Source organism: Vanacampus margaritifer, chromosome 1 (assembly GCF_051991255.1).
Source record: "Vanacampus margaritifer isolate UIUO_Vmar chromosome 1, RoL_Vmar_1.0, whole genome shotgun sequence".
NCBI classification, from domain to species: domain Eukaryota; kingdom Metazoa; phylum Chordata; class Actinopteri; order Syngnathiformes; family Syngnathidae; genus Vanacampus; species Vanacampus margaritifer.
The window spans coordinates 48,540,058-48,560,958 of NC_135432.1; the positions used below are offsets into that span (position 1 = coordinate 48,540,058).

Sequence of the window (20,901 nt, forward strand, 5' to 3'; positions counted from 1 at the left end):
CTAACTTGTAACAGACTCCGCGCTCTCGGCAACAGGTGTGAAAGCAGTGGAAATGGCTATATTTTAAAGGTTTTAAAGCACTGATGGTTTTCATCATGGAATATTTGGGAAAGCACTGCACCTGTGAAATGTAGTTTGAAGTAAAGGGATTTGAAGTTACTGAAAGAGGCAAGCAATCATAGTTACAGTACTGAGTTACATTTTACATTTGTGGCCGGCGATCCAGAGCGGATCGTTCAGTAACTGAAATGTCCGCTGTTCGAGTAGCTTTCAAGTCATGTGTCATCGTGTCCTTGGGTAAGACACTTCACACACATTGGCTCCAGTGCCCCTCATACTGGTGGATGGTTAGTGAATGTTTGCTGTTGTATGGAGGGCCATCTATCAGCCTGCCCAAGGGCAGCTGTGGCTACTTAGGTCGTAAAGTACTTTGAGTGTGAAAAAGCACCATTAAAAGCTGTCACATTATTATTAAAGATAATAAAACTACCATAGAGTATGTTTGGGGACGCCAGCAATCGTATTTAAAAAAACAAAAAAACGTGAGTGCCCAATGCCATCCTGCTCTTTTTGAAAAATGCCAAGCAAAGTCTTTAGAAAGCAAATCCACATATCTGATGTATCTTATATTTACAGTTTATTTTTCTTCTTCTTGTTCAGTCTGAAGCTGAGAAACTGCAGCGGTTGAAGGAGCGAGTGGAGACTCAGGAGGCAAAGCTGAAGAAGATTCGAGCCATGAGAGGACAAGTGGACTACAGTAAACTGATCAATGGGAACCTCTGTACGCCCGAACATACAATTCTGTTGGATGACTGAACATGAACAAATAACCAATCGTCAATTGATGCTTTCTTTGTCCAGCGGCAGAGATTGAGCATGTTAGCAGCCTGTTTCAGGAGAAGCAGGCTGAGCTGCAGTCTGCGGTGACTCGAGTTGACCAGGTATCTCAGGGGGATTAAAGAGTCAAGTTCATGTCGCCCTAGGAATGATTTGTAATCTATTTTTAAACTGTTTCACCAGCTGACCCAACAGCTGGAGGATCTGAGGAAAGGACGCCTTCAGCTGCATTCTGTCGCATCCCAGCAGGGGGCACCCAACAGACCCCATGGTGCACCTACTGGAATGAAAGCCTCCCCGCTTTCTGGCCCCGCCGCCTTGGAACTGAGAAAACTCTACCAAGAGCTGCAGGTAATAAGACCAGAGGTGGCAAATCAAGGTCTAGAAAGTAAAATCTAGGGGTATCAGGCGATTTCATTTTTTAATCGTAATTAATCGCATGAGTTCAAAAGTTAACTCACAATTATTCACAATTTTTGTATCTGTTCTAAATGTGCAATAAAATATATATATTTTTAAGTTTTCATACTCTTGTTAAGATAAAAGTTGAAAAAATGTTAAACTAATAGAAATATGGCTTCATCTTTTAGTCATTGATAGAGTAATTTCATAACAATTCATAAAATTGAGTTAAAATTTAAATGATATACTGTACTGCGATTGGCTGGCAACCAGTTCAGGGCGTACCCAGTCTACTGCCCGAAGCCAGCTGGGATAGGCTCCAGCGCCCACCGCAACCCTTGTGAGGAAAAGTGGTTTAGAAAATGGATGATAGACTGTACTGTATTTGTGTTGAGATTTTTCTGCCACTAGATGGCATAATTCCATTTGTAAGACGTTGGTGACAACTTCCATATTAAGAGCTATCTAATCTTTAACATGAAGTAACTTGTGAAATTTTGCACATTTTCAAAATTGTAAAATACAACTTAACCCCAGTCTCCACAAATATATGCATTATTATTAAATTTATTACTGATAAATTTTGCCGCGGACGTGTCTGCTGCGTTGCGACTGGAATTCCCCCGGTACAGGCTTTCCAAATAAGGGGCGATCATTAATCGCGCATTAAAAATATTAGTGGCGTTAAGGAAACTTGAAATTAACTAAAAGTTAATGCACTAATTTTGACAACCCTAGTAAAAACCCTGCCAGTTTGACTTTAGCTCTTTGTGATAGCGAGCTAGCTCCCTAAGAGGTAACCGAACACCCGGGGAGCTAGCTACGGAGTTCGCTAGCTAGCACCTGGGGTTAAAGCCAAACTGTGGCAGGGTTTTTACTTTCTGGACCTGAATTTGTCAACTCTGAATAAGACTTTGTGCTTGGAAAGTTCTTGGCAACACTGTTGAGTGTTTCTTATGATGTGTCAGGCGCGCAACCGTCACAATCTGGAGCAAAGTAGCAAATTGGCGCACAACAAGGAGTTGCTGAACAAGAGGAATGCTCAGGTGACAGTGATGGATCAACGCATTGGAGACTTGAGGGAGCGACTGCAGAAGAAGAGAGCAGAAGTATCCTCACGCCTGATATTTTTCCTTTTGAGTCTGACTGCTGGTTCGACTGCTTGAGTTTCTACTTTGCATCTTGCAGTTGAGCCGTATGAATGGAGCAGGCCCACCTTCTCCTCAAAGCGCAACTCGTCCGAGTGGTGGAGTCTCAGGACGGGTGGCTGCTGTCTTCCCTTACATCCAAGCTCCACTTGACGGGGGACAGGAGGCGGGGTACAAACTGTCACCTGAGGCATCCCCCAAACCCTCACAATTCAGTCACACCCGCTCCCTATCAGGTGGGTGTGAAGTATTTTTTTTTAATCCATTTCTTCCTCTGATTTCTGGCAATTCTCTAACTGGCTGCTTCTGTCTCCTTTTCCTGTCTGTTGCCTTCTACCTGTCCCTCTTGTCGTTTTCATTTGCAACCTTGACCTTATCGTTCGTGGTCACTCGTTATCACTCGTAATGATTGTTTGTCGCTGTCGCTGTGTTGTGATGTCATTTCAATGTCATCATATTGCCCGCAACTGTTGCTGTGTTTCCATGACTTGTGACGACGGTTGTCTCGTTGATTGTGCTTTGTGGTTGTTATTGTGGCCATGGGTGTGCTCATGCAGACGAGGACAAGAGTGGCGTCAGAAAGCCTCCCAACCAATGGAAAGTGTCAGATTTAGACATCATCCTGTCACAGCCAAATGACTTATGCGAGGGTCTTCACTCTCCTCAGGGCGACAAGAGTAACAACAGTGAGTCTTTACGGAAGAAATCACTCTGTTTCCAGCTCAAAGCTCCTCACTTTGGATCACGGCCTATTGATAATATGAACGTGCATAGACTCAAATTGCATGGGCTCATATTCAGAATATATGTTCAGTGTAAAGGAAGCAGATGCCTATGAGACATTACATTGTGAGCTTGTTCAGAATAATAGGCGTGTTTAAAACGTGACTAGATACGGAAGAGGATTAGGGCCAGTGAAGTAAAAAAAAAGGGTGGGCAGGTTTCTCACTTTATTCTCAGAATTCTCACTTTAAAGTCAGAATTGAGACTTCAACCCATTGGGGCGTGACCGTGCTTCTCCCTTTAAATCCGGGAGAACGGATATGCCATTTGTTTTTGTTTTGCCCAGTTCTTGGTTTCTTAGCCGATTAAATGAATCAGAATATGCAGGAGAGGGTGACGTGGGCCTTGTAGCATGTCCTGGAATTTTATTCGAGCGTTTATGGTTGACGCACATTTGCTGGAGTTATGAGATAAATGATGCGATTGACGCCGCCGCGAGAGGAATCAGTGTAAGGAATCGACAGTGACATATTGTTAAGATATATTTTTGTAGACAATGAGGATGTTGAAAATTTTGATGGCTTTGTAACAGAATGAATAACGAATAATTACCACTCGATCCCCCGAGGTTATTACGACTGCGCTCCAGTTTTGAAGGTAGATATATTTTGAGTTATATACCCGCAGATGCGACATTTGTTTGTTGATTTAAAAAAATATATATATTGAAGGTTTATAATAATAAACTTAGGTTTGTGTGAACGCCACAAGCTCTGAAATGTTTTTGGAATTATGTTTCTATCTGCTTCAGGAGCTGAGATATCAATTATTTATAATATTGTTGAATTGCCAGAAAAACTTGTTTTCAGGGGTGACTCAAAAGTCACCCTTAGATTTTAGGAGGCATGTTTTGCCAGCCGCTTTAGGCCTTGATGGGTTAATCTCAGAATTCTGACTCTATTCTCAGAATTTTGACTTTAAAGTGAGAATTCAGAATTTGTGATGTAGAGCTATGAATTGTGGGAGGAAGTCAGAATTCTTAAGTCAAAATGTTCTCTTTAAAGTCAGAATTCTGAGATTAAAGTCAGAATCCTGCCAACATTTGTTTTTCTCTTCACTGGCCCTAATCCTCTTCCGTCACTCAAACTCAAAATCTTTACAGTAGCTTTAATTTCCATACACACAAATGCATTTTGAACACCGCACATTATAGATTAAATTAAAACATGATAAATAAATTAACAAGTGTTGTAAGAAAAGCGAATGTCCATCCATCCATCCATTTTCTTAACCGCTTGTCCTCACAAGGGTCGCGGGGGGCGCTATCCCAGCTGGCTTTGAGCAGTAGGCGGGGTAGCAAAGCGAATGTTAAAAATAATATTTAAAAAACTGCTTTTTTTTAAACGTTTACTGAATACTGAATTATGGATCCCTGAACTAATGTTTAGTAGTTGCATAACCACTGTGTCTGAGGAGTGCTTAACATCTATGTTACATAGTCGACAAACTACGGAATAGCACCTGTGAAGTACTATTTCTTGACTGGGCAACATTTCTCTGCATTCCTTGTTTCTGAAGATGGCATTTGATGATGACGTCTGACAAGCTCTCTATTGGATTTAGATCTTTGGATTGGGATTGTTATAATGTTGATATTGTTGGCCTCAAACCAAAATTACCCCCACCTACATTGACGGACAAAAACCCACTTCCGGCAATCCATCACTCGTCAACAAAACAGTTGTCCGTCATTGACGGACCTTCCATCAATATTGACGGAATGCCCGCCTCTGCCAATTGCATATTGTGTACTTCCTGTGCATCTTCCGATCTACTGTCAATGCCCACATACCCATCCCTCTACCTACCTACCTACCTACTTACCTACCTACTACCTCCTTAGTATTCTGCATAGAAGAGTATTGGTACAAATCAAACCATAAGGAGTCATGGAAGACTTTTTATGAATCCCACCGTAATCTTAAATGCCAAAGCAAATGCCACAGAGCTATTTATGGTCCTGGCTTGCTTCAAGTCGAAAATGTGGTGTCATAAATCACGTCAACAGGCTACTGGCGCACACAATGGATTAGAGCAGAGGTGGGCATCGAGGGCCGGAGTCCCGGAGGTTTTGCATGTTGCCCTTCTCCAACACAGCTGATATATGATCAGCTCATCAGCAAGCTCTGCATAAGCCTGATAACGATACTGTTGATTGGAATCAGCTTGTGTTGAAAGTGAGAAACCTCCAAAACCTGCAGGACTCCGGCCCTCGAGGACCGAGATTGCCCACCTCTGGATTAGAGGAAGGTCAAATAATTTTAAAATGTAGACTCTGCAATAATGTGTGCAGATGTTTTTGGCTTGATATTTTTTTTTGTGTGTGTGTGTGTGTTAAGTACATAGAGTCATGATCTCGGTTTTGGTATGTACACATTATACAACATAAGCATGTTTTTTTTAAACTCATTCACTCCCAGCCATTTTCCCTGAAGCAACCTCCATCACTCCCTGACGTTTTACTGGATTTTGACTGATTTTGCAAGGCCCACAGAATATTGTGTTCTTTTGCTATAAAAACAGTCGAGTCTCTTCTTTCACCAGGAAAAAAAGTATATTTCTATCTGTTTCCATTTTGCAGCAATTAGCATTAGAATAGTTTAATCATTATATTCACAAGACTAAAACAGTGGGGAAAAGAGCTTGTTGCAACATGGCCCTGGTTGATCTCTTATACTCTGCTGCCACCTGCTGGACGTTTTTGTAATAACCACCATTGCTTCAAGCATTCTCTTCAGTTCAGAGGCTGCATCAAAGCCTTCTGTATGCTCGCGCATAAAAAAAACGTATAAAACGTATAAATATGTTTTTGGGACCATGGTAATGTTTAAAATAGAACGTATTTATACGTTTTGGGGAGCAAATGAGTAAATGAGGAACTACACAAATGATTTTGTGTATTTTCATTCACATTAGTTGTTTATACTTACTAAATTATTTGTGCCATTCTCTTAAGCTATTATGTGCACACACAAAAATTCTAAACCATCCATCCTCTCTGGAGGCCTGTGTTATATCGTCAGGGAACGTTTAATAATCTTTCTAAAAATAAATGGTCTTTGTAACATTAGCAACAAATTTGTCATGCCTGCCTAGTCACTGTTTTACATCACCAGTGTAACTTTGCCATAATAACTGTAATTTTAAAGCTTGGATTGTTTATTTGTTCTTTATTGTAATTTGTAATGCCTAGTATTATCTCGTATTTGTTAATAGATGAAGAGACCTAAAAAGTGTCAGTCTTCTGCAGCAGGACATAATGTGAAGGCAGTGGGTGCTGATTCGCTCTAATCTGGACTCTGGGGCAGATAGCCAAATTTCCACCCTGTGCAGAGCTAACTGTTTGCTTCCTCTTACCACTGCTTTCCTCCTGAGGTCAGCAGGACAGTGCAGTGGCACTCAACATGTTGTGCAGCTGATAATAAGTACTAGTCTGTGTCAGCACTGTGACGTGGTTGTGCTGCAGAGAGCTGTGAGATAACACAGCTTAAAATGATACTTGATATTGGAGGCTCGGTTTTTGGTATGGAACTGTCCCACTAAAAGCCACAAAATGCAGTATGGCGTTTTGTCAAATGCATGATTTTTCTTTTCCTTTTTTTCATGGCATCAAGATAATTTTTGAGGAAATGTACTCATGAAGCACAAAACCATGTATCCCCTGAATTCAGCAGCCATGAATCAATATTTGAATGACTGGTCTGATACTGTGATTAGACTTGCATTGCGCTGTGCCAGACAGTTTTGTAACTCCACCACCAGAGAGAAAACTGAAAGAGTTGTGCCGTTGCAAAGCCAAACTGCTAGTGCATTAACACAAATTAACAGGTGACCATTCAATTCCTCATTTAAAAAATGTGTGAGTACCGATAACAGTTAGCGATATCGGGCCTCATTTCAAGAAATCGGTACACTTGTGCTGGTATTGGTCTGAAAAAGAGAGGTATTGAACATCAGAGAGAGAGAGAGAGAGAGAGAGAGAGAGAGAGAGAGAGAGAGAGAGAGAGAGAGAGAGAGAGAGAGAGAGAGAGAGAGAGAGAGAGAGAGAGAGAGAGAGAGAGAGAGAGAGAGAGAGAGAGAGAGAGAGAGAGAGAGAGAGAGAGAGAGAGAGAGAGAGAGAGAGAGAGAGAGACACACACACACACACAAACGATCATCTTTACTTTTTATATGACCTTACCTTGCATCTTGGAATGTTTTATCATATTAAACAATTTGCTATGACATTCCCTACAAACTGCTGTTTGAAGCTTTTGGAAAGTTGTTTGGTGCTTCAGGATCAGAATGTGAACCTTGACAATAGAATGAGAAGTTTAAAGTACATGATGGCTTGTGTGCCAGACGTTTAATTTCAGATTCTTGTTCTGAATATCTGAAGATCAACCAGACCTATACTGCTTTATTTCACACAAATACATGTCCTTATCTGGATGTCAGACAACAGCTAATAATCAGGCAGCATGTGATTTAAATTGTATGTCAGCATAACCCATGCCCTTTTTAGCTCAATTTCTCACACTTTGCAGTTTTCAACTGATGGTCTTTTTTTTTTCTTCTTCTTCTTTTGTGATGTGATGTGATCATTAACTTATCTAATCTGTTCTTGTGTCTCTTGCCTTACAGCCAGTGAAGCATCGTGGCCTACCATTGGTAAAAATGTGTCAAATTGGAGGACTAACAGTGCAGAACAGGTAAGGTTAAATTTTAACCCAGAAGAATTGGGACACAAGTAAACCAGCAGATGTAAAGGTGGGAGTGAGGGGACACTTTGAAAACGCTTTTCTGGATGAAAAGCCAAATATTCAGATTAAGGTGGGAAGCTGCTATCTGTACAGCTTTACAACTGTTTACTGTGTCAGCTCCCACAGGGTCAACATCAGTGGCATTTGACTTGACAAATGCTTTACTTAACTCATTCACTCCCAGCCATTTTCACAGCAGCAATTCCCTTCACTCCAGGCTGTTTTACTGGATTTTGAATGATTTTGCAAGGCCCGCTGAATATTCTGTTCTATTGTTATGAAACATAGAACCTACCAAAAGATAGATTAAAGTCTCTTCTTTCATCAGAAAAAAAGTATATTTCTATCTGTTTCCGTTTTGCAGCAATTAGCATTAGAATATATCTAAGTTTCATCATCATTCACAAATGAATTGTGAGTAATTGAGGTTTTTTTTTCAACGTGGCGCTGGTTCATCTCCACCTGCTGGCCATTTGTGTTATAACTACCATTTCTTCAACCGTTCTTTGCAGTTGAGAGGCTGCATCAAAGCCTTCTGTATGCTCTAGCATAAAAAAAAACATTTAAAGTATAAATACATTTACAAAATACAACCATGGCAATATTTCAATAGAATGTTTTTTTTTTCAATGTTTTTGGGAGCAAATGAGTTCATATGAGGCTCCGTTGCACAAAGCAAGGTCCACAGAGTCATGACCGGAGTTTTATTTGCTGTTTCTTTTCAATTTTGTCAGCATCTCCCTTCTGGTTATGGCACCTACCCCAGCACCACCCACCAAGCAGCAGGGAATCACTGTTCCACCAGCTCCCTGCCTCGATCCGCCCCTGGCACATTGGGATGGCCCCGATCAAGCACTGCGAACGCCACCTCATCTTCGTCAACCTCATCCTCGTCTTCACAGCAAATTCAACAACGCATTGCAGTCCCTCCAAATTCAAACCAAGGTAATGTCAGACTTGATGTTTTTCCTAACATCCCTTTTGCAGGCAAGTGAAATAAATAATTGACGTCTACCAAAATGAAATGAAAGAACTTTTTCCTGACATCTGTACCAGAAGCCTTCGATGTGTCTCCCCTGCTAGGCTCGAACTCTGGCCCCCAGCCTTCGACCTTGCCACCTCAGAGTGAACGAACAGATCCGCCTCCAGCGGTGGCTGTACGTCCTTACGTCCCAGACCATCCATCCAGGCCCCATTCTCCTCGAAAGGGCCCTGCCACAATGAACAGCAGCTCCATATACAGCATGTATCTTCAGCAGCCTCAGGCTAAAAATTACGGATCACTCAGCAACAGAACCACTGTCAAAGCAGGTCAGTCAACAGTGACGACAGAAACACAGATTGTTCAGTCTGTCAAATAATTTCCTTTCTGCCTCACAGTTTATGGGAAACCCATCCTTCCCACGTCCTCCACGTCTCCATCCCCTCTTCCTTTTCTCCACGGAGGAATACGGACAGAAGACGTTCCAGACAAAGAAGGAGTAAAAGGAGGTGGAGGAGGAGAGCCCATCGATGGGCAAAACATACCTCCTCCTAATGTGGACAACATTCCTCGTCCTCTCAGTCCGACTAAGCTCACTCCAGTTGGTATGTTGCACAGGATAAATCAGTGATGGCCCGCCGTCTGCAAACATTAATAGGGTGACTAGATTTCCAAAATTAGATCACTGCAACACTACGATTTTGTTGAAAAATCAAATATACTGTCAAGTTCAGTCAACGTAGAACATTTAATAAACAATAGATAAGGAAGGAAGACAAGAGACTTGGATTATTTTACTCCCGAGGTTAGCGAACAGAGATGTGCACAGATTACAATCTCCTACCGTTCTGAGCACTCTCCGCCGAGTCCTCTCTTTTTAATAGGATTTTCCCTAGTTTACACAGATGTTGCTGCTCTAAAGGAGAGGGGGAACACACAGTATCAACCTTCAAGGATATGAGTCATTATGCCGATAATAATACAGGCGTGTCTTTCTTTGGCGCTAAAGGTAACAGTCAAAGTTCAACAGTTCATCCGCAAAGTGTTTCAGCCGCTATCTTGTTATAAGGCACAGTTCCTGCCCTGCAGCTGCAAGAGTATAAGTCATGTTTTGCAATACTATAAGAGTAAATATGGGGTAACTTATGTAATTTTTTTTCCAACATATACAACAAATTATCCCTAGGAAATATGTATAACAAATTTAATCAATCTGGTGACAGGTGGTCGTTTTATTACTTTAGCTAATGCTAAATGCTACCTTGGTTGACAGTTCTACAGTTAGTGCAAGTTAGTGAGTTAGTGCACTCACCATTATTCAGAGGTGAGTAGAGTATCCAAAAATTGTACTCAAGTAAGAGTAGCGTTACTTGAAAATAATATTACTCAAGTAAAAGTAAAAAGTAGTCATTAAAAAAATCATTCAAGTACAAGTAAAATCAAGTACTGAGCAATGACAATGACAGACAAAACCATAACATTTTGTGCAAATGCTGGCATCTTCAAATCATAAAATTAAAAAAATTAATAACTTTTTGAGCTCAAACAACAGTGCAAACAGACACGTTAGCCCAAGCATGCACAATCCATTCACAAATTGTGGCGTAACTCGCTCGGCGTTGCCTCCCAATATAATCACCATAGGTGGCAGTTTCTTAAAGCGAAAGCACCAAGAGGTCATCTTTCAGTTGACTCTTTTGGGTTCTCATCATGCCTGCCGGTCTTCAACCAGGACCACATTTCCTGTATATAAGCAATGTGTCCGCAGAAATGCTCCCACACAGTCAATCAAGACGAGTTAGGACTGGAATGGCACAAATAATTGGCCCTGGCATTTTGACTTAGGCCCGCCGGCCTAGCCCTATTACTGACCACCCTTGGCTACCACATAGCTTTACCGCTGATGTTTATTGGTTCAATTTGCACCCTATATTGTAAATAGATGGATAGGCTGCTCCTTCTAAATTGTGAGCCGTTCCCTGGGGTAAAATGGAGGAAAAATAATAATCGAATAGCACCACATTGGCCCCAAAGGACACCGGCCCACCGGGCATCTGCCCTGTTTGCCAGATGGTCAGTCCAGCCCTGAGCGGAGCGCCTACCAAAGTCGCACAATATTTATAGATTTTCTAGTGTGAACTCGGTGCACACAAAAGGCGCATCTCATTAATAGGCATGCCGTCAATTTTGAGAAAATTTAAGACTTTTAAGTGTATAAATACGGTAAATCTAATGTATGAAATGGTGGTAACGACTTTAGTGTAGAACAATATAGTGGAGTAAGAGTAGTGTTTCTTATTCACAAATCTACTCAAGTAAAAGTAAAAAGTATTGTGTGGTAAAACTATTCTTATAAGTACATTTTTATTAAAATGTTTCTCAAGTAAATGATGTAACGGAGTAAATGTAACTCGTTACTACCCACCTCTGCCATTATCCAACATTTTTTGCTCGGTTAATAAACAGCCATTTGGGAAAAAAATGTTTTATAATGCACTTTTATGCGAAATAACATTTTATTCCATTATACGATTAATCGATGGAATAATCTATTCAAAAAATAATCAATAGTGACAACCCTACATCAGTTCCATTTGAAATTCACAAACAAGTTTTAAATAATATTTACGTTATAACCCTCTGTCTTCAGCCCACTCTCAACTCCGCTACCAAAACGATGCCGACCTGGAAGTCCTCCGCCGTCGTCTCAGCAATGCCCCGCGACCTCTGAAGAAGCGGAGTTCTATTACTGAACCTGAGGGCCCACAGGGGCCAAACATTCAAAAATTACTGTACCAGAGGTTTGTGCTGAACTCCATTCTGTTTTGTAGGCTTAGTTTTGATCATCCATACTGAAGGTTGATAGTGGTAATTTTTTGGTTGTTATCTGCAGGTTTAACACTTTGGCTGGAGGCATGGAAGGAGTCTCAGGTAGGATATGTCGCTTAACCACAATGACTCTCATCTCAATAATACATCAGTAGTCACTAGTCAAAATGCACTCTTTATTTTAGGCAATACTTTCTACCAACCTGAATGCCTTTTGAGTGACATGGACAATATCCATTCAGCTGAAGTGAATGTAGACCCAGGTGAGAAGCATGCCAGTTTAGCAGCAGAGGACGCAGAAGTTCAAAATTTGAACTTGGACTGCCGCCGCTTATCACCCGGTGCTGCCGCTGAGACGGACACCACGGTAGAAGTGACCAAGAATAGGTCTCCATCACCACGAACCAACCTTCCCTCAACACCTGATAAGTCTGAAGATCAGAATAATAACAATCAAAGCAGTTCTAGTTCGGTCCACAGCATGGCAGGTCAGGCCTCCCCTTCACCATCACCGGCTGCTCCACCTTCAAAGCCTAAGGTAAAATGCTTCACTGGCTACTTAATACACACTTCAAGGGGATCTAATTGAAATTGTCATAGTCAAAGTCATATATTTGTTTATATGTATGTTATACAGTATTTGTTTAAAAAAAAACTTTCTAATTGAAATTGTCATAGTCAAAGTCATATATTTGTTTATATGTATGTTATACAGTATTTGTTTAAAAAAAAAAAAACTTGATGCTTATACAAATCCCAACCAAAAGTGGTGATTTCAAATGTCTTTACCAGGACCAGATTTCCACAATCACATTAAAGTGGGTCGTACTGATTATGGTGCAGATGTCTCAAAAACATTGACAGCATCATTATTTGTCAAACTCACAGTATATCTAAATATCCAGCCATCCATTTTCTTAACCGATTGTCCTCACAAGGGTAACTTGATAATATCCTGAGCAGTTAGCTTAACATCGGCATATAGCTTTATTCTCAGAAAAATATCCTATGACTTAATTATTATTGTAACTTTTTCTAGTTTTAATTCTGCTGTGACTTAATTATATATATATATATATATATATATATATATATATATAACTGTGACTTAATTATATATATATATATATATAACTGTGACTTAATTATATATATATGTATATATATATATATATATATATATATATATGTGTATATATATATGTGTATATATGTATATATATATGTGTATATATATATGTGTATATATGTATATATATATGTGTATATATATATATGTGTATATATATATATGTATATATATATGTATATATATATGTGTATATATATGTATATATATATATATGTGTGTATATATATATATATATATGTATATATATATATATGTATATATATGTATATATATATATATATATATATATATATATATATATATATATATATATATATATATATATATATATAATTAAGTCAACCTTAAACATTTCTTGACAATAATATGTTTTATGTGACCTCACTAGTCTAAACATTAAATTCTTATTACATTTGTGGAATATGAGTTATGAAGCCAAATCCAGCCGTTTTTTGGCGGCCATTTTGCCACTGTCGACTGAACACACAGTTGCTCAGGAGTCAGGGCTCAGGTAACGACCAATCACAGCTCACCTGTTTTCTGAAGCTAAGCTGTGATTGGTTGTTACCTGAGACCTGACCAACTTTCATGTCATTTTCACTCGACAGCAAGTAGCAACATGGCCGCCAACTGATCTCGATAAAAACGGCTGGATTTTACTTCATAACTCATATTGCATAAATGTAATATTAATCAAAATGTCATGTTTAGACTAGTGACGTCACATATAACATATTATTGTCACGGTTTTTATTTAATCTTTTTGGCGGAGGGTGGTTGACTTTCAGTTTTAGTCTCTAAATTCATAATATCACCAAGTTTACTATTTCTGCTTCTGAGCCTTTTTGTAGATACAAATGTTGCTATCTTTACGTTTGTCTCATTTTCTTTTTATCAGGTTAAGCGAACCAACTTGAAAAAGCCTTCATCTGAACGCACAGGCCACGGCCTGAGAGTCAAGTTCAACCCCCTCGCTCTGCTGCTTGATGCATCATTAGAGGGAGAGTTTGATCTGGTGCAGAGAATTATATACGAGGTAAAATGCACACTTAATATTGGGTCTAGTTTTTGTAGGAAAAAACAGTTTTACATTTCGTAAAGAGTACTTTTACATTGAGAGTTTTACATTTTGAGTTTTGTTATCAACTCCACCCATCCAACCATTTTTCCCTACATATCCGGGGTTGGGCAGGTTGCAGGTGCAGTAGCTTTAGCAGAGACTTCCCTCTCCCCAGCCACTTCATCAATCTATTCTGGGGGTGTGGAGGATCCTGTTTTTCGTCTACACCTGGGAATGTGAGGACTGTAATTTTGATTACTTTGTATGTCTAGCACATGCCCCTGCCCACCCCTTTATGATGTGTTTGCACCCCAGACACTTCATACTGGTTAATAAATGGCATGCAATACAGAAGCTAAAAACTAACAGTGTCATGAGGGAAGTGAGTAATTGAGGGATGGCGGACCCAAGTACAGGAAAATAAGGCAGTGGAACAGGAATGAATGCAATGCAGTGCAATGCATGGTACTAATGAAACATGTGGAAAAAGGTGAGCAGTCAACCGTGACTTGATGAGACGTGACTGGACTAGTCGCCATGACTGACGGGACGTGACTAGACGGGACGTGACTAGACTGGTCACCATGACTGGACAAAACATGACTAGACTGGTCGCCATGACTGGAAGCGTGACGTAACAGGACCTGATTTGCCTTGACTTGGCTTGACTTCCTGGTGCTTCTACTATGGCTGTGATAAAGACAACTTGGCTGTGACAAAGACGACTTGGCTGAGAAGTTGGCTACTTGGCTGTGACGAAGACGACTTGGCTGTAACAATGGTTACTTGGCTGTAACAAAGACGATTTGGCTGTGATGAGGACGACTTGGCTGTGATGAGGACGACTTGGCTGTGATGAGGACGACTTGGCTGGGACGAGGACGACTTGGCTGTGACGAGGACGACTTCACACACGAACTTCCACACATTATATAGACAATGCAACCACACCGACTGGACAAACACAACAGACTAAGGCCCCGTCCACACGAAAGCCAGTTTCAATGTATCATCACAAGTTTCAAGAGAGATTTCAATACGCGTCCCGTACGCGTCCGTCTGGACAACATATACAGGATACTCCCCCAGTGATGACGTAATGGTTGCAGCTCTATGACAACGCATTGTCGCAGATTGATGACGTGTGCGCCAATTCTCGCGTGACTGCGCGCGAACCGTCAGTCTGTCAACAACAATAGCAGATAACCGTGTCGTAGTTTTTCGCAGCTTCCTTAGCTTGCTTTAGCTGCAAAATATTTTGCTTCTTTATTCCCACGTTCAACAAATAGTGTTGTACTTGAATCACCCGCCATTGTCACTTCTCCTATGTTCACCTTTTTCATGTTGTTTTGATACATGGAAGGTCATGTTTGTTCTGTAGATTGCAATAAAGTTTAAAAAAAAAAGTGTTCGTCTTCTTCGCTGATTCTTCTTCTACGCTTTCCTTTAACTCCGTGGCTGCGCTACAGCACCATCCCAGACTTGGTATATATACTACAGCCGTTAAACTTTCTTTTTTTTTTCTTTGAAATGCTTCTGTGTGTACGAGATTTGTTTGAGGAACGAAGCCGGCTTTGCTTCTGTCTGGACGGGGCCTAAATACACCAACACTAATGAGACACACATGGAGAAGGAAAGACACACACAGGTGGACATGGTTACACATAACGAGACGAGGGGAAAGACAAGGTTCACAAAACAGAACACTGAACACTCAAGAAAGAAAGAAACAAAGAACATGAACACCCAAAATCAAACAAAAACCCAACTCCACAGAACCAAAACGTGACAAACAGAGCATTTGAAATACCTTTTTTTTTTTTGTCTTGAAGGTGGAAAATCCCAGTATGCCAAATGATGAAGGCATTACTCCTCTTCACAATGCCGTCTGTGCTGGCCACCACCATATTGTGAAGTTCCTGCTGGACTTCGGAGTGAATGTCAACGCAGCAGACAGTGATGGATGGTTAGTAACTTCAGTCAGTCATACATCTGTTAATAGCATTTGTATAAACAGTAGAACAGTGGCAGCTGGAAAATATGGGGCTACATGATCCGGGTAATACACACAGTCGGAACTGGGGTAATAATGACATTGCATTTCTGCTTCCCTTTAGACTGCGCTACCTTAATAAAATCAAAGGAAGAGATAGCGATCGGCATTCATGAGGTGCTTAAATGAGTTTGACTTAATGTAAGTCAGTGTCATCCTGGTTAATGGTGAAATGCACTGCTTTTGGTATCTTGCATTCATAATTCAGATGCAGGATGTAATGGTGTCAAACTTCATGTTTAAAACATTGTCATAGTAAACTATAATCAGATATGGGTACACAGTAAATTCTGTAGAGTAAATTTGACTATTTAGAGTGGGACTAAATAGACTCAGTTTTAGAGTAATATTTACACTTGGATGAGAGTAAAATAAAGAATTTGAAAAAATAAATCTCACTCAAGGGTTGAGGAACCAACTTACGACTTTCAGCTCGGAAGACTGCCACACTGCCATCTGAGCTCTATGCCACTCCTACTATTTGCGTATATCCAAGAGGAGACCAAACACAATGTTTTTGGTCTCTTGGTGTTACGAAGATTCCAGCTGACACAGGCGATATACTAACACACAGCAGCAGGCAACATAGCACACTGTCTCCCAACCTGAAATTGTGGGTTTGTTACTCAACCCTTGAGTGACACTTTTTTTTATACTCTCTTCCAAGTGTAAATTTTACTCTATTTAGAGTGGGACCAAGTAGACTAAGTTTAGAGTAAAATAAAAATGTACTCTACAGAAATTACTGTGTAGAGTAGCCAAATAAAATACTCAAGTAAGAGTCTAGTACTTTAGAATAACATAATTCAAGTGTTTTCCTAAACACATAACATTTTAATTTACAATGTGTTATTTGATTAGAAATAAGACCTCTAAATATGTAAGACCTGACTTATGAGGGTTTTGTTGTTGTTTCAGATGTGATCCATTGTTTGGCTGATATTTTTTCTTTTAATGGGAACAAAAATATGAGATACAGGCATTATGATGGCATTGAACTTCAACTCATCAACTCACTTCAAAACAAGCAGTTGGGAAGATGAACAATTCTTCAAAAAAGAGGCTGCTCATTGTCATGCCCGCTTGAAACTGTCAAACTAATCATAAAACAAAAGAAATAACAATGTTTATTTAAAGAGTAAGCTAGTCAAAATTGTTATTTACAATAATGTATTCTATTACTGTCTAGTCTAGACATGGCATTCTGATGAATATCGTGCTTTAGAAATATGACTTAAGCAGAACAATCCACCCTTTTTTTTTATCCATCTCAGGGGGCAGCCATTTTGCCTTGTACTGCCGCTTGCAGTCAACTGAAAATGATATTATGGTGGCCAAGGGCTCTGGTAAAGATCGTCACCTGCTTTGTGGGTTTGGTCATGTGATGTTTGCAAGTTGAGCCCTTAGGCACTGTGATGTCATTTCAGTCAACAGCACGTGGCAGTACAAGGCAAAATGGCTGCCCTGAGATGCATAAAAACGGGTTGGGTTTTTCTGCTCAATTCATATTCTAAAAACACAATGTTAATCAGATTCCTGTGTTTAGACAAATGGGGCCGTAGAACAAAGAACATATTTGATTTGACTTCCCCTTTGAAACAATAAGCGTGTAATAACAACAAGCTTAATCCTTGCACTTCTTGAAAACAGCCATAAGTGGGCTAATGAAGTGCATCTAAGTAGTGGTGCCATAACACTTTAAACACATCAGCAGCATCACATGTAGCCACTATAACAACACTCACAGGCATATATTCTTTTTTAATCCTTGTGAAAAACAAATATTACGGCACCTTACTGAGTAACAAACAGTAGTTGAGAAACTCCTTTGTGTCTGCATGACTGTATTATACTGCCCCCTGGGGACCAAGTTGCCCACTATTTAAATGATTAATTCTTTACATTGTATGAAATAATTTTATTGCTACATGTTTTTAGGTACAATATTCCAGGGGGGGGAGGGGGGTGACCTTGCCTCTTGAGGACATGCCAGCCCAACTCAAAGAAATCCAGGTCCAGAAAGTAAAAATCCTACCACAGTTTGGCTTTAGCCCCTGATGCTAGATAGCTAGCTCCCTAGCAGATAAACGAGCACCATGGGCGCTAGTTAGTAGCTAGCATCTGGGGTTAAAGCCAAACTGTGGCAGGGTTTTTATTATCGGGACCTGGATTTGCCACCTATGGACATCCCAAGCCCAGATCAAAAGGAACATTTGGCGTTGGGAAGGGCATCTGTGCTTCAAATCTTAAAAGGAAATGAGCTGTTTGGAGAAGGCTCATCTAAAACAGTGGTAGAAGAATAGAGTGTGGTTATGTTAACCCTTCAAGAACTAGGGATGTGGCCTGCTAACTAACAACCACATCAACACGTTCATATCAGCATAGCATAGCTTTATATGTCATATGTCATATATGTCATAAGTTTTGATGCTTCGTTTATCCTCAGGACTCCACTGCACTGTGCCGCCTCATGTAACAGCGTCCACCTCTGTAAGATGCTGGTAGAATCAGGGGCAGCCATTTTTGCCCAAACAATCAGTGATGTTGAAACAGCAGCAGTTAAATGTGAAGAAATGGAGGAAGGCTACACACAGTGTTCTCAGTTCCTTTATGGTACGTACTGTACGTAACAGAATCAGAATGTGAAAGTAGCTTATGATGAAATTCATTCAAATAATGTGTCATTTATACATCCTAGTTGTCATAAAGGGTTTTTGTGTCAGGTGTACAGGAGAAGTTGGGCGTGATGAACAAAGGCTTGGTCTATGCGCTGTGGGACTACACAGCCCAGCAGTCCGATGAGCTAACCCTCAGCGAGGGGGACGCACTCAGCGTGCTGCGACGGCGTGACGACACAGAGACAGAGTGGTGGTGGGCTCGACTCAACGATCGGGAGGGATACATTCCCAGGAACTTGCTTGGGGTGCGGCACTGCGAGCTCACTCATATACAAAATTGACATATTAATGAAGGCTATTCTTGAGCTATTAAGTTGCAAAATCACAACCACTATGTTTAGAAAATGAAACTATTTATTAATCATATATATATATATATATATATATATAACTGTCGCCCTTTATTTCCCCTCATTTTTTTAGGGGGCTTAGTTCTTCTTCAGGGTTTTATTGAAACACAATATGACATTATTCATTCTGTTTCTCTCCAGCTGTATCCAAGGATCAAACCCAGACAACGCTCACTGGCCTAAGGCTCAAGTCAACGGCATCGTGCACAGAAGAGGAGAGAATCGGCGTGTGTTGTAGATGGAGATGTGAAGCAGAGTGGGATGCACAGTGAGAGAAACAAGAAGGAAGTTACTCTTCCAACACAGTGATATTATTTGAAATGTTGCACTCCCACAAACAAATATAAAAGCTGCTGCATAGTCAATGTAATGGTTATTGACAAAATTGTTGTCCAACTTTTGTCTTGGTCCCATTTATCGTAAAAAGCAACTGAAGAGTTCAGATGCATGCAATTCAGATTAGATTAGATAACATCTGTCTGTGAACAATAATACATTATCTTAATATTTTTGGATGCTGTTTCGTAGAGAGTTCATATTTTGCCATTTTAAAAATGACTATTTTTGTATGGTTTTCTCTGAAATATCAGCACCCAAGGTGGCTCATGTTATTATAATCTGGTGAGCTGCACAGTATATCCTGTAATATGTAACTTTTGAGTTTCCATGTAAAGGTATTGTACGGAGGTAAGTTGGTGTGACAAGTAAGTTGTTAATGTGGTGATTGCGTATGTGAAGGGAGGGTGAATGCAAACATTTGGTTGACTTCAACGAAAGTGAGACATTGTTGGTGCTGAGGTTGTTGATGAAGTAGTTATAAAATAAAGTTGAAACTTTTTTCATTCAAGCATGCACTGACTATGCTTTATACTATCATAGCATGGTAGGATGGCTTAGACAAGCTTCAATTTAGCGTAGTTTACGTCTGCTCCTGAATTTTGCAAAGACTGCCAATGTGATGAAGAACTGAAAGAAATTAAGAACACGGATGAGAGTGTTTTTGAGGGGATTAGGATGTATTTGTACAACCAAAGTACATTTGAGTTGCACAACAACAATGTGTTTACCTGTAAAATAAAATATATAAAAAAATCCACAACATCATTAATAATGGGGCTTCAAGCAGCTTTTAGAATCTGGCTCAATGATTTTTCGTTTACCTATTGTGAGAAAATATGTAATGCCACATAAAAATAAACACTCTGAAGTTTATAGTAAATGTTGAAACATGTTTTTATGACAGATCGTCTAATAAATTTGACAAATGTGTTAGATCACCTTTTCCGCATAATAAAGTGCTTTATCATGGACTATTTCCTTGGACAGATTGCAGTTTAAGTGTTTTTTTATTCATTTATCTTTCAACTACAATTAATACTTTGTAATTTTCACATAATTTATCTTTCAATTTACCTCATAAGCATTCAATTTAGCATTCAGCTTTCAGCATTTCCACGCAGTTGCTGCAGAAATTGCACTTAGTCTCGTTTATAAAACAATTGAGCCGACAAATTGGGTTTTCCCAGAGAAGTCCAAAATGAATCAAGCATAAAAAGCATAAAAGGAACAAATTTTTCTGTTTTGTAATAATCTTAAATTAAACAGCTGCAACTCTTTTGCTCCCATTTTTCATGAGCTGAACATTACAAAAAGGTAATTTCTCTCAAATAGTATTCACAACCACAAACCTTTCTAAATCTGTGCTGGTGAGCATTTCTCCTTTGCCATTTGCCTTACGGTGTGGCATATCGCGATGTTGATTGAACAACATAATTATTGCACAAATGTGCTCGGACAGTCCTTGTGGGGAAAAAAAGCATGGCGGACGCAGCAAACGCTGTCAACAGTGTTTTCGACTTTTGACGATTCTTTGTTTTCTTTTTTTCCTCTTTTTTTTTAATTCAT

The 20,901-nt window shown here is 39.8% G+C and overlaps 1 protein-coding gene across 3 annotated transcripts in view; it reads left to right on the plus strand.

Moving 5' to 3' along the window:
• The window catches only part of LOC144053336 (apoptosis-stimulating of p53 protein 1-like), a 58,615-nt gene extending 38,296 nt beyond the window's left edge, over nucleotides 1-20,319 (plus strand). For 2 of the 3 annotated variants that reach the window (XM_077567743.1, XM_077567906.1), the window contains 18 exons: nucleotides 661-781; nucleotides 862-941; nucleotides 1,021-1,188; nucleotides 2,208-2,348; nucleotides 2,428-2,623; nucleotides 2,945-3,073; nucleotides 7,794-7,861; nucleotides 8,647-8,857; nucleotides 8,996-9,223; nucleotides 9,293-9,499; nucleotides 11,545-11,695; nucleotides 11,788-11,825; nucleotides 11,909-12,261; nucleotides 13,754-13,891; nucleotides 15,748-15,881; nucleotides 18,415-18,581; nucleotides 18,692-18,891; nucleotides 19,138-20,319. In XM_077567743.1, coding sequence (XP_077423869.1) covers nucleotides 661-781; nucleotides 862-941; nucleotides 1,021-1,188; nucleotides 2,208-2,348; nucleotides 2,428-2,623; nucleotides 2,945-3,073; nucleotides 7,794-7,861; nucleotides 8,647-8,857; nucleotides 8,996-9,223; nucleotides 9,293-9,499; nucleotides 11,545-11,695; nucleotides 11,788-11,825; nucleotides 11,909-12,261; nucleotides 13,754-13,891; nucleotides 15,748-15,881; nucleotides 18,415-18,581; nucleotides 18,692-18,891; nucleotides 19,138-19,179 — 2,772 coding nt within the window. In that variant the 3' untranslated portion in view covers nucleotides 19,180-20,319. The remainder of the gene's footprint in view (nucleotides 1-660; nucleotides 782-861; nucleotides 942-1,020; nucleotides 1,189-2,207; nucleotides 2,349-2,427; nucleotides 2,624-2,944; nucleotides 3,074-7,793; nucleotides 7,862-8,646; nucleotides 8,858-8,995; nucleotides 9,224-9,292; nucleotides 9,500-11,544; nucleotides 11,696-11,787; nucleotides 11,826-11,908; nucleotides 12,262-13,753; nucleotides 13,892-15,747; nucleotides 15,882-18,414; nucleotides 18,582-18,691; nucleotides 18,892-19,137) is intronic. The other variant, XM_077567821.1, reaches the window with a different exon arrangement.
• Nucleotides 20,320-20,901: the final 582 nt, after the last annotated feature.